We start from the raw sequence: 17,244 nt of genomic DNA, 5'->3' as shown, positions 1-17,244 counted from the left end.
CAGAAGCATATGCAGAGTTGATACAATTTCTGGATGACAAAAGTTTATCGTTAGTTATGAGAGATGCAGTTGATGACGGACGGAAGGCCCTAAAAATTTTGAGAGGTCATTATGCAGGAGTGGGCAAGCCAAGGATCATAAGTCTGTACACCGAACTCACTTCTCTCACAAATGAAAAGAATGAAAGTGTGACGGACTATATTATCCGAGCAGAAGCAATTATCACAGCGTTAAAAAATGCGGGTGAGTCACTAACTGATGGACTTCTGATCGCAATGATAATGAAAGGTCTACCAGAGACGTTTAAACCCCTGATTGTGCACGTTACACAGAGTGAAGCAAAAATCACATTTTCAGATTTTAAAGTAAAACTCAGAAGTTATGAAGAAACTGAGCGAATGCGTGTGGCTATAACTAATGACAACGTAATGAGGACAAAAGTGCAATCAGACCAGGATTCTACTTCATGGCGAGCAGATGACCGAAGATCAAAGAATAATGAGATTGTGTGTTTTAAATTTTCGACTAAAGGGACACACTGCAAGAACGTGCCGATCTAGAGTATGGTGCAGTTTTTGCCGGAGTAGTACACACAAAGATGCGACCTGTAGAAGGAAGCTAAGACGGGATGAAGCGAGAGGGGTCGTGGAGAAGGACTACGCGTTCAAGACGGGCTCCAAACCCCAGAGGGTCCCGGACGGCGGCCAAGAGATGCTGAATAACCAGCTATTGGTGGATACGGGAGCGACGTCACATATCTTCACGAAGATCGAGAGTTTTAAGACTTTTGATGACACATTTCAACCCGAGGCTCATTGTGTAGAGTTGGCTGACGGAAGGCGGAGCAGAGGAGCTGCAAAGCGGCGAGGAGATGCTGAGATAAGTATGATCGACAGTAAAGGACGCAGCCACAAGGTAACATTGAAACAAGCACTCTACATTCCATCGTTCCCACAGGACATTTTGTCAGTAAAAGCAGCTACTAGTAACGGAGCCACTGTGGTTTTCAAACACGGGGACAGTTTTCTTAAACATGTTGATGGAACAAAATTCCCTATATATGAACACGAGAGACTGTTCTTTATAAACACTGTGCAAGAGTTTGAAGATAAATGTAATGGATGTTTTGATATGCAAACGTGGCATGAAATCCTAGGACACTGTAATTATGAGGATGTTCAAAATCTGCAAAATGTCGTTGATGGAATGGAAATTAAGGGTAAAATCAACAAAAATATGCAATGTGAAGCCTGTATACAAGGGAAGTTTATTCAAACTAGGAACCGAGAACCGGATGAAAAGGCCAGGGCAGCATTAGAGTTGGTACATACGGATTTGGCTGGTCCGATTACGCCAAACTCTAAAGAAGGGTTTAAGTTTGTTTTGTCGTTTGTTGATGATTATTCAGGTGCAACATTTGTATATAATCTGAAACACAAAAGTGATACAACTCAAGCAACTGAAAGATTTATTGCAGATGTGGCGTCATATGGGAAAATCAAGTGCATTCGTTCTGATAATGGAACTGAATTTACAAGCAGTCAGTTCAGAGATTTATTAAGTAGACACGGCATTAGGCAGGAAACTTCGGCGCCATATTCGCCTCATCAAAACCGAACAGCAGAGAGGAACTGGCGTACACTTTTTGACATGGCGAGATGCATGTTAGTTGAGAGCGAATTGCCAAAGTCTTTATGGCCATATGCAGTACAAACCGCGGGAGTGATTAGGAACCGATGTTTTAACAAACGCACAGGTCAGACAGCGTATAAGATGTTAACTGGAAAAAGACCTGATCTTTCTAGAATGAAAAAATTCGGATCATTGTGCTATGCTTATAAACAAAATAGGGGAAAGCTGGATCCAAGATGCGACAAAGGTGTTTTCTTGGGATATGACAAAAATAGTCCAGCATATTTGATCTATTTCCCAAAAACCGGGAAGGTTGAAAAGCACAGATTGATAAAAATACTAAATCCCGCGACAATGGATCAACAAACACAGAGTGATCAGATGTATGAAGATGAGGTTTATGAATCCAGAAAAGATGGTGAACCCAAACAGACGAAGGATGAGGACATTCCAGATGGTAGTGAAAGCAGTCAAACTGAGTCCGAGCCTGTTTAAGGCTCTGATATCTATTCTGTATGACCTAAAGCAGTTATGACATGGTCTGATTTTCTCACCCAATAAAGGAATATTTAATATATCAGTCTACTCTTTGTTTATCAGAAACAGTTATCACAGCTCGTACATTTTCTTTTTACACATATATGTAAGCATTGAGCCAAATTTAGTAATGCCAACATATCAAACGGACAATATTTGTCTCTTATATATGATACATCTGTATATACACTGTCAAAGATACTTGTCTTTGAGTGAAGGTTTAAGGTCATAGGACATATAAATAACTGCAACTTGAATCTTTACTGAAAATCAGTATTTGACACAGAGTTCACTCACATGAATTTCACTCACATGTGCTGTAGAAGTGATTTGATTTGAGAGTTCAAACTCACTGCTGTAATGGCTTATGATGATTAATATAATAACTATAATATTGGCCATATCATATTTACACTGACTTTAGTCTCATGAACAACATTAGCTAATTGTTATTTACTAGCTAATCTTAAATGACTGCAGTACAAATATGAAGGCCAACAATCATGTTTTACAGTCCTGTGGTCTCAGCCTCAGATACTTATTAAATCACACAAAGCTCGTGTAGAAACAAACACACAAACAAAATATGTTCTCTTTCATTTCTGTCAAACAAAACTGTATGAAACGTTTCCAGCGATTGGTGTTATGGTTGCTAGGCAACCTGGGCAGCGCGATGGAGGCTAGACCGTCCCATTTCACAAGCCTCTTACTTCCAGCCTTAGCGGTCTTTGAGTACGCAGCCTTTGAGGATCGTTGAGGCTGCGTACTTTAAGGCTGCAGACCCTGAATTGGGATACAGCCTTTGTCTCATGTCAGTGTTTTCAGTTTTGCTTCCTTGGTCTCGTTAGCCCTGATGTCTCCCACCAGTGTTCACCTCCTGCCTCTCATTCCCCTCGTTATGCCCTGTGTATTTTAGCCCTGTATTTTCTGTGCTCCCTGTCGCGTCGTAAACGGCACTAATCCTGTGCTGTGTGTCTCCCCGTGGATTAGTTTTGTATTGTCTCTTATTTTCCAACCAGCAATAAAGCTGCCGTTTTTGAGTTTCACTCCAGTCTTCCGAGAGTCTGCATTTTGGGTCCTTTTCCTCGTTCCTGCCTGCACACAGCTGAACTATGACATTTAGGTATGTAGACATGGTCTACATACATACCTGCATGTTAGACCTAATCCCGAACCAAACTATTTAAAGCAGTATTTCCTTTAATTGTTGCTCCAGTTTTGGATATAATGAATTTATTTTTAGAAAATGGATACGTACCATAGGATTTTAAGGTTGCTGTAATTAAACCTCTATTTAAGAAACCCTCTTTTAATCAAGACAACTTAATGAACTATAGACCTATATCTAATCTTCCCTTCATATCTAAAATTCTTGAGGTAATAGTTGCCAATCAGGTGTGTTAGCACTTAAACAATAACGACCTGTTTGAAGAGTTTCAATCTGGCTTTAGAGCTCATCATAGCACTGAAACAGCTCTGGTGAAAGTTACTAATGATATTCTCATGGCCTCAGATAATGGACTGGTGACCATTCTGGTTCTACTGGACCTCAGTGCTGTTTTTGACACATTCAATCACAATATTCTCATAGAAAGGTTTGAAAATGTTGCAGGGATCAAAGGAACAGCACTAGGCTGGTTTAAATCTTACTTGTCCAACAGACTCAAGGTTTGTTTACGTAAATGATAAATCCTCTTCAACCTCTTTGGTTACTTGTGGCGTACACCACAGGGTTCTGTACTTGGACTGATCCTTTTTACTATATATATGTTCCCTATTGGTAAAATCATTAGACAGCATGGGATAAATTTCCATAGCTATGCACACCTAAATCCTGATGAACCTAATCAGTTATAAAGATTACGGGCATGCTTGGAAGACATAAAAACCTGGATGTCTTCAAACTTCCTCCTTTTGAATTCCGACAAGACAGAAGTTGTCTTTGGACCAGAAGCTCAGAAAAACAAATTACTTGGTCAGTCCCTTCATCTGGATGGCATTAAATTAGCCTCCAGTAATAAAGCAAAGAACCTCTGTGTTATTTTTTGACAAAGACATGTCATTTAGATCTGACATGAAAGAGGTTTCTAGGGTCTCCTCCTTCCACCTCCGTAATATTGCTAAAATTAGAAACATCCCATCCAGGAGTGATGCTGAAAAACTAGTTGATGCCTTTGTTACTTCAAGGCTGCATTACTATAACTCTTAACTATCAGGAAGTCCACATAATGCAACTAAAAGTCTTCAGCTGATCCAAAATGCTGCAGCCAGGGTTCTGATGAATATCAAAAGAACAGATGACATCTCCTCCCGTGTTTTAAATGCACTTTAGAACAGCACGCAGCAACACTACATATGAGCGAGCGGAGGGAGGCATGGGGTCTTCACAGAGCCCCACTCTCTGCCAGCCGTCAGGGCGGGGGGGCCTGAAGGTGGAATTGGCCATCTGATCGAGGCCTGGGTTGCAGCGGCCCCCTGCCACTGCGGAGCCGGGGACGGTCTGCTTGATTTCCACCTCAGGGAGGAGGGCAACATCTGGGTCTGGGTATGAGTTCCCCCTCCGGGGCAAGAATACCTGGACCTGGGATGTAGAGAATGTTTGGGGAGTGTGATTGTGTGTACAGTGTCCATTTATGTCTGTGTCCACGTTGGGTGAGGGCCGAGTGTTTGTGGTTGTGTGTATGAGGGTGGGAAGGTATGTTTGTGTCTGCCGTACACATCACCACAAACAACACCACAAGCAGAGCACAAGTTTTAAGCCAGCGTGGTGTGATTATAGATGCCGTGCAGGTGGGTCCATCTCACATGCAGCGGCATCGCAGAACACGCCCCGCCACATACCCTCTTCCCCCGACTAAGACCGAGGAGCCACCTCCCCCCCCCCCCCCCCCCCCTCCATGAGCAAGCGAGGGAATAGGCCTGGAGCATCAGCGCCCCAGCCCAGCCACGGGGAAGTGACTACCTGGGCGTTCGCCTGTAGATCTAGCGGCGCTGGTGACGAGGTGGTTCCAGGGACCGCCCACGCTTCCAGCGGCACCCCCATCCCGCTAGCGCACCAGCCTGTGGCTCACCTGAGCCGGTCGTTCCCTCGCACTGTCCAACAATTACAATAATTATACGGTTGCTGTAACAGATTGTAGATACAATGCAGGTGAGTCCATCTCACCTGCAGCAGCATCCCAGACCAGCCACAATAATAAAGATTTTTCTATTTCATTATAAACTTTGTCCTAATTATGTCATGAGTTTTTACTATTTAAAAAGAAAAAGAAAGCATCACAAAAACACTTAAGGTCATGAAAATTAATTGTATTGCTGCAATACTTAAATATCTGTGGTCTAATCTATTTTTATTCACCAATCTCATTGTAGCAATAATATGCCTTTTTGGTCCAAGTTAATTATTTGAATTTTAAAACTCTTTTAGCCAAATAACTTTGAAGTTGTTACTAAAACTCATCATCCCCATTTACTACTTTTGTTTCATTCTTTAAAAATTTAGAAGCATAAATATCAGTCTTTTGGAAAAATTACATTTTATACAGTATTATTAAGTCTACATATTCCAAGTGAGTTATGTCAGAATGCACTAGAGCAATTTAACTCTATTACATCATAGCATTCTATTTGCAAGAATCCCAGTGTTAATCCACTGTTCTTGGCCAATGATATCCACTCCTCAGCACTATGGGGGCGCTAATGTACATCTACGCTGGTTGCCAACCACCATGAACATTTAAAGAGCAGAAGAAGAAGAAGAGGACACTAAAGAGTTCAGGTGCACGACATGAGGATTTAATGAGACAGCTTTTATCTTACTGCTTTCGTGGAAGATCAGGTGAGAACCATACAAATTCCCTTACACATGATGTTTATATAAATATATTCATCCAATAAAGCAAAGTAATATAGGTTATTATATTACGTTCGGATACACCAAAGCATCTAATTTTTGACAGTTTAGCTAGCCAGCATGCTAGTAGCAAAAGTTTGACATTCTGTTGCTGTTGGTTTGATTAATTTTGGTTTTAGCATCACAAAACTTGTGGTTTTAAAACTAGTGAGATCTGTTTTCAGAAAATATTTTACAAATGAAACAAAAACTGTAGGACAAATATGCTTATTGTTCAACCATACTAAATCATTATTTTAATTTATAACTTTAAGAAATATAAAAGGTTAAGGAAATGTGGATATGAAAATTAACTCATTAAGATTTGCAGTAACCTTAGACCAAATAAAATATACGAAACAGAACTTCCACAGGTAGGGCATGCAGCCTCTGACACACAGTGATACAAGATAGGAGGAACTGGGAAACACAGATATTTGGAACCTTTAGGGGAGCTCTCCCCAACATAAATAGATTTTTCGATCTGTTTATTTCTATGTCTACATACATTTTGTAGTATAATGTGTTATTTCTAAAGTCATTAATACCTGATCTTTGCAGGGGATGGCGGCAACAAGGCCACGGAGAGCTAAAATAAATCCCATACAAGATGCTAGGTATTACTGCTCCTTAGGTGAAGACAAGGCAGGATTTGATGTGAGGTATATTGATTCATTTAAAGGTGAGTTGATTCCAAAGAATGCAGTCAGCTTCTCAAAATAGAAATTTTTATGTTTTTTGTAGTTTTTTTGTAGCATACCATGCATGAGAAAATTAATAATCACGAATATAATTATACTTGTTTTATTATTATTATTATTATTATTATATTTCTATTTTTTCCTTGTCTTTCCCCAAGGAATTATGAACATGTTACATGTTCCAAAATAAATAATACAATATAATCAAATAAAAAACATATTTAAAAACAAGAAGGATTTTAATTAAATGGTTTATAGTTTATTGCCCAATTTGTTTTTGATGTGTGTCTTTAGGTCGCGGTGTGTTCAGCTGTCGGTCATTTCAAAAGGGAGATTTTCTTTTTGAGTACAGAGGACAAATCATAACTAAAGAGGAACAAGAAAACCGAATGAAACTTTACCATGATGCACTCAAGGTTTTCATATTTGATTTCAAGTTCAATGGAAAACAGTTATGGTATGTAACTGCTTTGATAAAGGATAAAATACATGAGGTTTACAAATTATAATATTCAAATAATATTTTGAATTGAATATTAAAATGTTATTCAGACGTTCTACAACCTAATATACTTAATGACTTTCTTTACAGAGTGTAATTGTTATTGTATACTTTTTGTTTTAGTGTTGATGCTACCAGAGAGGACGGCTCACTTGGCAGACTTGTAAATGACGATAATGTGAATCCAAACAGTAAAATGACAGTTACCAGAGTGGATGGAAGGCCCCATCTCTGTTTGTTTGCAATCAAAGATATTGGTCCAGGAGAAGAAATCACCTATAACTATGGTGATTCCAACTGGCCATGGAGAAGCAAGGTATAATGTAAATAGTACAGTATAAGTATAAATAGTATTAAATGAATAAAGGCTATACTGAAAAGTATGCATACACACACGGGTCCTGTGTAATACTCAACTGGACAGGTCCAGACATTAGGAGGACTGTATTCATCTTGGCTAGACCCAAAGACTGCCATTCATTATTCATGCTTCTTCCTTAGAAATCCAACATGGTGCCATCTCAGGCTGTGGATGAGATTGCAGCCAGTTCCTCTCCTAACGACGCAACAAAGGTAAATTGGAGTTTCAGTGTCAGATTGTTTTAGTTGTAGACTGAGGTGCTAGTTATTAGGCAGTATTGAGGTATGTGGGTCCTTGGTTATCTTGACCAAGTAAGATGCACGCATTAGGAGGACTGGGATTTGAAACAGGAAGTATAAACAACTGAGTTCTACCTACAAGTGCGCCCACACACACGGGTCCTGTGTATTACTCAACTGGACAGGTCCAGACATTAGGAGGACCGAGTTTCGAAATGAATTCAGATCAATGAGAGTTACTCTGGCAATTGTGCATACACACACGGGTCCTGTGTATTACTCAACTGGACAGGTCCAGACATTAGGAGGACTGTATTCATCTTGGCTAGACCCAAAGACTGCCATTCATTATTCACGCTTCTTCCTTAGAAATCCAACATGGTGCCATCTCAGGCTGTGGATGAGAATGCAGCCAGTTCCTCTCCTAACGACACAACAAAGGTAAATTGGAGTTTCAGTGTCAGATTGTTTTAGTTGTAGACTGAGGTGCTAGTTATTAGGCAGTATTGAGGTATGTGGGTCCTTGGTTATCTTGACCAAGTAAGATGCACGCATTAGGAGGACTGAGATTTGAAACAGGAAGTATAAACAACTGAGTTCTACCTACAAGTGCGCCCACACACACGGGTCCTGTGTATTACTCAACTGGACAGGTCCAGACATTAGGAGGACTGAGTTTAGAAATGAATTCAGATCAATGAGAGTTACTCTGGCAATTGTGCATACACACACGGGTCCTGTGTATTACTCAACTGGACAGGTCCAGACATTAGGAGGACTGTATTCATCTTGGCTAGACCCAAAGACTGCCATTCATTATTCACGCTTCTTCCTTAGAAATCCAACATGGTGCCATCTCAGGCTGTGGATGAGAATGCAGCCAGTTCCTCTCCTAACGACGCAACAAAGGTAAATTGGAGTTTCAGTGTCAGATTGTTTTAGTTGTAGACTGAGGTGCTAGTTATTAGGCAGTATTGAGGTATGTGGGTCCTTGGTTATCTTGACCAAGTAAGATGCACGCATTAGGAGGACTGAGATTTGAAACAGGAAGTATAAACAACTGAGTTCTACCTACAAGTGCGCCCACACACACGGGTCCTGTGTATTACTCAACTGGACAGGTCCAGACATTAGGAGGACTGTATTCATCTTGGCTAGACCCAAAGACTGCCATTCATTATTCACGCTTCTTCCTTAGAAATCCAACATGGTGCCATCTCAGGCTGTGGATGAGAATGCAGCCAGTTCCTCTCCTAACGACGCAACAAAGGTAAATTGGAGTTTCAGTGTCAGATTGTTTTAGTTGTAGACTGAGGTGCTAGTTATTAGGCAGTATTGAGGTATGTGGGTCCTTGGTTATCTTGACCAAGTAAGATGCACGCATTAGGAGGACTGAGATTTGAAACAGGAAGTATAAACAACTGAGTTCTACCTACAAGTGCGCCCACACACACGGGTCCTGTGTATTACTCAACTGGACAGGTCCAGACATTAGGAGGACTGTATTCATCTTGGCTAGACCCAAAGACTGCCATTCATTATTCACGCTTCTTCCTTAGAAATCCAACATGGTGCCATCTCAGGCTGTGGATGAGAATGCAGCCAGTTCCTCTCCTAACGACGCAACAAAGGTAAATTGGAGTTTCAGTGTCAGATTGTTTTAGTTGTAGACTGAGGTGCTAGTTATTAGGCAGTATTGAGGTATGTGGGTCCTTGGTTATCTTGACCAAGTAAGATGCACGCATTAGGAGGACTGAGATTTGAAACAGGAAGTATAAACAACTGAGTTCTACCTACAAGTGCGCCCACACACACGGGTCCTGTGTATTACTCAACTGGACAGGTCCAGACATTAGGAGGACTGTATTCATCTTGGCTAGACCCAAAGACTGCCATTCATTATTCACGCTTCTTCCTTAGAAATCCAACATGGTGCCATCTCAGGCTGTGGATGAGAATGCAGCCAGTTCCTCTCCTAACGACGCAACAAAGGTAAATTGGAGTTTCAGTGTCAGATTGTTTTAGTTGTAGACTGAGGTGCTAGTTATTAGGCAGTATTGAGGTATGTGGGTCCTTGGTTATCTTGACCAAGTAAGATGCACGCATTAGGAGGACTGGGATTTGAAACAGGAAGTATAAACAACTGAGTTCTACCTACAAGTGCGCCCACACACACGGGTCCTGTGTATTACTCAACTGGACAGGTCCAGACATTAGGAGGACTGTATTCATCTTGGCTAGACCCAAAGACTGCCATTCATTATTCACGCTTCTTCCTTAGAAATCCAACATGGTGCCATCTCAGGCTGTGGATGAGAATGCAGCCAGTTCCTCTCCTAACGACGCAACAAAGGTAAATTGGAGTTTCAGTGTCAGATTGTTTTAGTTGTAGACTGAGGTGCTAGTTATTAGGCAGTATTGAGGTATGTGGGTCCTTGGTTATCTTGACCAAGTAAGATGCACGCATTAGGAGGACTGAGATTTGAAACAGGAAGTATAAACAACTGAGTTCTACCTACAAGTGCGCCCACACACACGGGTCCTGTGTATTACTCAACTGGACAGGTCCAGACATTAGGAGGACTGTATTCATCTTGGCTAGACCCAAAGACTGCCATTCATTATTCACGCTTCTTCCTTAGAAATCCAACATGGTGCCATCTCAGGCTGTGGATGAGAATGCAGCCAGTTCCTCTCCTAACGACGCAACAAAGGTAAATTGGAGTTTCAGTGTCAGATTGTTTTAGTTGTAGACTGAGGTGCTAGTTATTAGGCAGTATTGAGGTATGTGGGTCCTTGGTTATCTTGACCAAGTAAGATGCACGCATTAGGAGGACTGGGATTTGAAACAGGAAGTATAAACAACTGAGTTCTACCTACAAGTGCGCCCACACACACGGGTCCTGTGTATTACTCAACTGGACAGGTCCAGACATTAGGAGGACTGTATTCATCTTGGCTAGACCCAAAGACTGCCATTCATTATTCACGCTTCTTCCTTAGAAATCCAACATGGTGCCATCTCAGGCTGTGGATGAGAATGCAGCCAGTTCCTCTCCTAACGACGCAACAAAGGTAAATTGGAGTTTCAGTGTCAGATTGTTTTAGTTGTAGACTGAGGTGCTAGTTATTAGGCAGTATTGAGGTATGTGGGTCCTTGGTTATCTTGACCAAGTAAGATGCACGCATTAGGAGGACTGAGATTTGAAACAGGAAGTATAAACAACTGAGTTCTACCTACAAGTGCGCCCACACACACGGGTCCTGTGTATTACTCAACTGGACAGGTCCAGACATTAGGAGGACTGAGTTTAGAAATGAATTCAGATCAATGAGAGTTACTCTGGCAATTGTGCATACACACACGGGTCCTGTGTATTACTCAACTGGACAGGTCCAGACATTAGGAGGACTGTATTCATCTTGGCTAGACCCAAAGACTGCCATTCATTATTCACGCTTCTTCCTTAGAAATCCAACATGGTGCCATCTCAGGCTGTGGATGAGAATGCAGCCAGTTCCTCTCCTAACAACGCAACAAAGGTAAATTGGAGTTTCAGTGTCAGATTGTTTTAGTTGTAGACTGAGGTGCTAGTTATTAGGCAGTATTGAGGTATGTGGGTCCTTGGTTATCTTGACCAAGTAAGATGCACGCATTAGGAGGACTGAGATTTGAAACAAGAAGTATGAAACCCCAACCCTAAATCTGGTTTGCATAAAGACGTAGTTCTCGGCTTGGTTGAAATGAACTCTGATGTAGTTAGATCGCATATTTGAATTTCAGCTGATCAAGGAGCAAGAATGAAGCTTACTATAGGAAGGAGCATGTAAATACAACCGAAACAATCGCTAAACTCTTTCCTGTTAATGCTAAGCACATTTATGTAACATTGTTGTGTAAAGGCCATCCGTTATGTCTTGATGGATTCATGACTTCATGATTTAATTATACTTTTTTACACTCCCAGTCAAAACTTTGGACACATCTTCTCATTTCAGAAAGAACAAATTGTAAGTCTAATCTTTTTTGGGTGTTGTGGGTCCACAATGAATTTTCTTTTCATTGTGGTTTTGTAATATATACCATAATATAAAACCTAGAAGAACAAATTGTTTTGAAAATTGATCTATATACAGCAGGTATTTTTCCCTTTAAATTTTGCATTGCAAAAGTTACAAAAATTGATTTAATAGTTTTAGTAACACTTGAACCTGTTTTTTTTTTTTTTTTTTTCTTCCGTCCTTAACTCCTTTTTAAAGAGGAACCAAAACAACTATTTGGTTGTGATATTTTACATCACAAAAGTATGAATTTTGTTTTTGATTACACTGTTTTTTTGTTTTGTTTTTTTTTTACCAAACAGGACTGCGATCATGATCTAGTCCCTGACGAAATGTCAAGTTTAGAAAAATGTTTTGCATGTGGAGGACCTTTTTCGCCTCTGAAATGGAGTGGTGTGAGATGTGAAGGTAATTATTTAATTATGGAAGGTTGGGTACATTAGAATATCTTAAATATGATCCATAAGGAACACTATAAAAACTAATCCATAAGTAAATATGATATATGTTCATAATGAACCTTTTACATCTGCACTTTTTACATATTTACTTACCATGTCATTATTAAAGCTGCTATACCCAATTTGCAAAAACAAGTTAGCTTAACATATTTTTTTTTCATGTTCATAACAACATTTTAACAAAGCATAGCTATAAATGTTGTTTGGAGATTAAAGAAAAAAAAATGAAGTGGTTCTGTTGCATTTGTCTAAAACCATCAGCCAATAACATGGCTCAGTCCAGAAAAACGATAGAACAGTCTTTCCTGACTCCTTAAATTCTACATTAACATGGCTCCACCACACTATGCACTGGCCTGTTTAGCAGCAAAGCACACCAGGGGGTGTGGCCTATGGATAATATCCAATGGGAGGGGGGAGCCTTCTTGACTGTGTTTATGCTTCCATCTAGCCTGTTTTTTTTTTAATTGGGGAAAGCGGCTTTAACTACCTTTCTTTTATTAACTTAATTTTTTTCTGTCTAGTTTGCTACCAGTCCTGGCACAAAAAATGTTATGTTAGCCACAAGGTGAACCTCACTGAACCTCTTCCAGAGGTAAGTGTTTTTGCAGAATTCTTCTCAGTAAAATATGTAAGGTAAACAAAGTCTTACTTTGTGTTTTTGATTGTTATTAGCTCTTTAGTGAAGATAGTTCAAGTGAGGGGGCTTCATCAGAAGAGGAATATGTGCCAGATTCTATAGCTGACTCAGACAGCTCATGGGACAACAAATCAGAGCCTTTAAATATAAGTTGCAAACAAGTACAGAACTCTGAGATCTCCAGCAGTCAATCTGCTTGCAAAACGAAAAGACCTCGCCTAGAAAGTTTTTTAGAGAGAGTAGGACAAAGAATTTCAGAAGATGCCGAATCAATATCTGAAGATGGAATTGGCACAAGACAGCTCGACGTATCAGGGGTTATTGCCACAGCAGAAAAGTCTGATGCTGAAGGCATTGTTGATGACTCTAATACTACGGCTGAAGATTCCTTAAAAACATCCTCCTCACTAAGAAACAAAACATACTGCTACATTTGTGGAAAACTACAGACAAAGTTTACACGTCATTTAAAAACTCATGAGAAATCACATGCAGATGTTGCTCGAGTTTTAAGTCTTCCCAAGAAGTCCAAAGACCGTTTGAAAATGCTTTCTAAGCTGCGAAACAAAGGAAACCACAGACATAACTCGGAGGTCATCGCAAGTGGGATTGGATCATTAAAAACCAGACGCACATCAAAAAAACCCTACAAAGGAAAAGACTATATTCACTGCATTTATTGCGAGGCATTATATCTTAAAAGAGATCTTTGGAGACATGTTCGTAAATGTTCTTCAAAACCAGTGGAGGCCAATTCAGAGGGGGGACGAAAAAAGGTCTTGTCCCTGGCCTGTATGAGTGAGTCAGCTCTGTGTCAGCAAGTTTCCCCCGGTGTTTGGAAGATATTAGCTGTCATGAAAGATGATGAAATAACTTCTACTGTGCGAAGTGACTTCTCTATTCTTCAGCTTGCTCAATCATTCTTTAACAAACATGGGAAAGATCCCACCAAATTTGACTACATTCGCCAGACACTCCGAGAATGTGGAAGACTTCTGCTCACACTTCGGAAAGAATGCTCAATACACACTTTTGAGGATGCTGTAAGACCTGCAAATTTCAATGTGGTTATCAAAGCTGTTAAGAAGGTGTGTGGGTATGATGAAGAAAAGAACTGCTACTCGACTCCAAGCCTTGCTTTAAAGTTGGGACACTCACTGCAGAAAGTCTGTGATATTATACATTGCAGAGCACTGATGGCAGAAGACAGTGCACTGATAAAGTCAACCCAGAGTTTCAAAACCCTTTATGCTACAAAGTGGTCAGAACTCATCTCCCATACTGCATTAACCACACTAAACGAGCGGCACTTCAACAAGCCTTCCACACTTCCTTTCACAGAAGATGTTCAGCGTCTTCATAGACATCTGGAGAAGACTACAGAACAAGCACTGAAGGACTTGGAAGAGCATAGTTCACCAAAATCATACAGTGAACTTTGTAAAGCTACCATGGCAAATGTAATACTATTTAACAGGAGAAGAGGGGGAGAAATTTCAAAGATGACACTGAATGGCTTCCAGGAGAGAGACACTAGTACCCTGCACAAGGATGTTGCAATTGGACTGACAAAATTTGAACTTTACCTTTGTCAACACTTCAGTCGTGTAGAATTGAGGGGTAAACGAGGACGCAAGGTTGCAGTGCTACTTTCACCAGACATGGTGAATGCCATAACACGGCTGACAGAGAAAAGACAAGACTGTGGTGTTCTGGCAGAAAACATATTCCTGTTTGCCAGACCTCATTGTCTGACTCCCTACAGAGGACAGGACTGTTTGAGGATTTATGCGACTGAATGTGGGGCTGAAAACCCTGAACACCTACGTTCAACGCAGTTGCGCAAACATGTCGCAACTTTGTCTCAGATCTTAAACCTCAAGAATCACGAGTTAGACCAAGTTGCCAACTTCCTAGGTCATGATATTCGTGTTCATCGCGAATATTATAGACTTCCAGAGGCTACTACCCAGCTTGCCAAAATATCCAAACTACTGATTGCCATGGAGAAAGGGTCTCTCAAAAGCCTTCAAGGCAAAACACTTGAAGAGATTGAAATCGAAGGTAAAGTGGTGTTAAGGTTAAGAATTATACACGTTTCCTGCACTATAACCTTATAATTCATTAAGACAATCTTTTATTTTGTTAGATAACCTACAGTTGACAGATTCAAGTGAAGAAAGTGAGGTCGGAGCGGAGCGTGAGGAGGTCGGAGCGGAGCGTGAGGAGGTCGGAGCGGAGCGTGAGGAGGTCGGAGCGGAGCGTGAGGAGGTCGGAGCGGAGCGTGAGGAGGTCGGAGCGGAGCGTGAGGAGGTCGGAGCGGAGCGTGAGGAGGTCGGAGCGGAGCGTGAGGAGGTCGGAGCGGAGCGTGAGGTCAATGAAGGAAATCTTGTATATCCACAGATTGGTAAGTACAATGTGATTAGTCTCAACTTTGTTCAATTTATGAAATCACATGACTAATAGACTTTATTACAGATTCTATAGATACTAGAATGATGAAGAAAGTTGTCAAGGAACCTCCAGGTATGTGTTTGTCATCATTTATTGAAGCTTTTACCTTTGTAACTACTTCCTAGACACTTTTGCTATCTTTGCTATCTTTATGTAAAAAAAAAAAAGATAATTCATTACTATCATTTTTCCAGTGATTGTTACCTTTGTCCAAATGGTAATTTAAAGAAAGTCAAGGATCTTTCTAAAGACCAGCTCAACAGAATAGAAAGGTCAGTTTTGGAGGATGGTCAGGTAGGAAATGCTAGTTTGAACAGGTGATTTTGAGCTGTGATTTAAAGTTCTAGAGAGAATCTAATGAGCAGAGGAAGTTCCAGAGGGTGCAATTAGCAGTGGCAAAGGATTGTACCCTCAGATTTATGATTTTGATGATGGGGGTAAGGAGGTTAGTGTTAGCAGTGTTGTGGGAGAGTGACAGTAAAGACAATCCCTCAGGGTGGCGGGGGCGAGGTTGTTGAAGGCTTAAAAGTTGATTAGGAGTTTGCACTCAATACTATAGTCAGTGTGCAGCCAGTAATGTTCTTTTTAGGATGTGGTGATATAGTCTCTAGAGTGAGTGCAGTAGAGTAAGGGGGCAGCAGAGTTCTTAATAGATTGCAGTTCTTGGAGGTGAGTTTGGGGAAAGCAAAGATGCTGGGATTCTTTTTGAGGGTGGAGAGAATGGATAGGATTAGGAAGAACAATATCATTGGGACTGCACATGTTGGAAAAAATGTCTACATTGTTCTACATTGGCCAGGTTGAGGTTGTGTTGGGCATGTGCAAACAAGGGACAGTGAGGAAGGTTTGTTGAAGGATGTTAGAAAGGAAGCTGCCCTGCAGGAGACAGAAGGAGATGAGATTAATCAAGAGAGATGAAAATAGTTGGTGTGTGGAGGGCTGATCTACTACTCTTTATTTACCTGGTTTGCGCTTCTGAAGTATTCCCTCTACGCTCTCATCCTCTTTCTACAGTAAATCAGTGGTGAGTGGAAAGTTGACCAGTCACCGGAGTAGTGATGGGTCGTTCGCGAACGAAATGGCTCTTAGAGCTGGTTCTTTGAAGTGAACGATGCGAGCCGGCTCCTTATTGGGAGCCGTGGATTTTTTTTTTTTTTTACTTTCTCTTGCCCTCTCTCTCACTTTTTTCGCTGCACGTCAGCCTTGTGTTTGCGCTGAGTAGAGACGGGAGGGGCGCAAACAGAGCCTTGCGTTTGCACCCCTCCCGCCTCTGAGCAGAGGGAGGAGCTAGGGGCGGTAGTTACACTCGCAACAGCAGTAGCACACGAAAAGGGCAGCAGGGAGAGAGAGAGAAAGAGAGCCGGGAGCAACAACAAGAGACAATGTCGTCACATTAGAAAGGTGGAGTAAAGAAAATGAGTGACACCAAGAAAAGAAGCAAAATCTAGAACCATTTAAATTTTACTGACAATACATAGGCAGAGTGTAGAGTCTGCAAGAAAAGGATATCATATAGATATAAACAATCTGGTAAATGGTGACATGCATACAAAAGTCACTTAAGCACAAATGTAAACTTCATGCATTTTTGAACCCAGTTATCCACACCACCCAAGCCAGTATGGTGACTATGCTCATCTTTCTGCCAGGGACCGTACCATAATTCTACAACTTGGTTAGACAATTATATTAACCTACTTGGTAAGGTAAAACATAAATCACATTCAATGTGGAACAATACCTTGTATTAAGTAATGGGATAA

The 17,244-nt window shown here is 40.9% G+C and overlaps 2 protein-coding genes across 3 annotated transcripts; both read left to right on the top strand.

Moving 5' to 3' along the window:
• Positions 1-5,291: 5,291 nt before the first annotated feature.
• LOC309716220 (N-lysine methyltransferase KMT5A-like) lies at positions 5,292-13,540 on the top strand (the record flags this gene model as incomplete). The annotated part of the gene is made up of 8 exons (XM_082549898.1): positions 5,292-6,007; positions 6,623-6,743; positions 7,057-7,219; positions 7,388-7,580; positions 7,766-7,837; positions 12,229-12,334; positions 12,912-12,982; positions 13,523-13,540. The coding sequence occupies exons 2-8, from the start codon at positions 6,626-6,628 to the stop codon at positions 13,538-13,540; spliced, it is 741 nt and encodes a 246-aa protein (XP_082406024.1). The 5' UTR covers positions 5,292-6,007; positions 6,623-6,625.
• On the top strand, positions 13,071-16,793 carry LOC309714987 (uncharacterized protein). 2 transcript variants are annotated; one of them, XM_082547756.1, is made up of 4 exons: positions 13,071-15,091; positions 15,177-15,434; positions 15,506-15,553; positions 15,676-16,793. In XM_082547756.1, the coding sequence occupies exons 1-4, from the start codon at positions 13,573-13,575 to the stop codon at positions 15,705-15,707; spliced, it is 1,857 nt and encodes a 618-aa protein (XP_082403882.1). In that variant the 5' UTR covers positions 13,071-13,572; the 3' UTR covers positions 15,708-16,793. The 2 variants fall into 2 exon arrangements, with proteins under 2 accessions (XP_082403882.1, XP_082403881.1); XM_082547755.1 differs by lacking the exon at positions 15,676-16,793 and having other exon boundaries at positions 15,506-15,656.
• Positions 16,794-17,244: the final 451 nt, after the last annotated feature.

The sequence above is a fragment of the Aulonocara stuartgranti genome (genome assembly GCF_965226115.1).
Source record: "Aulonocara stuartgranti genome assembly, chromosome: 10".
Taxonomy (NCBI): Eukaryota; Metazoa; Chordata; class Actinopteri; order Cichliformes; family Cichlidae; genus Aulonocara; species Aulonocara stuartgranti.
This window is presented reverse-complemented; position numbering and strand designations above follow the sequence as displayed.

Bases quoted from the DNA above. Each gene is read 5' to 3' on its own strand.
- LOC309714987 (XM_082547755.1), top strand. From the start codon at position 13,573: ATGCTTTCTAAGCTGCGAAACAAAGGAAACCACAGACATAACTCGGAG. The intron at 15,092-15,176 runs GTAAAGTGGTGT...TTATTTTGTTAG, and splicing joins TGAAGAGATTGAAATCGAAG to ATAACCTACAGTTGACAGAT. The intron at 15,435-15,505 runs GTAAGTACAATG...ACTTTATTACAG, and splicing joins TCTTGTATATCCACAGATTG to ATTCTATAGATACTAGAATG.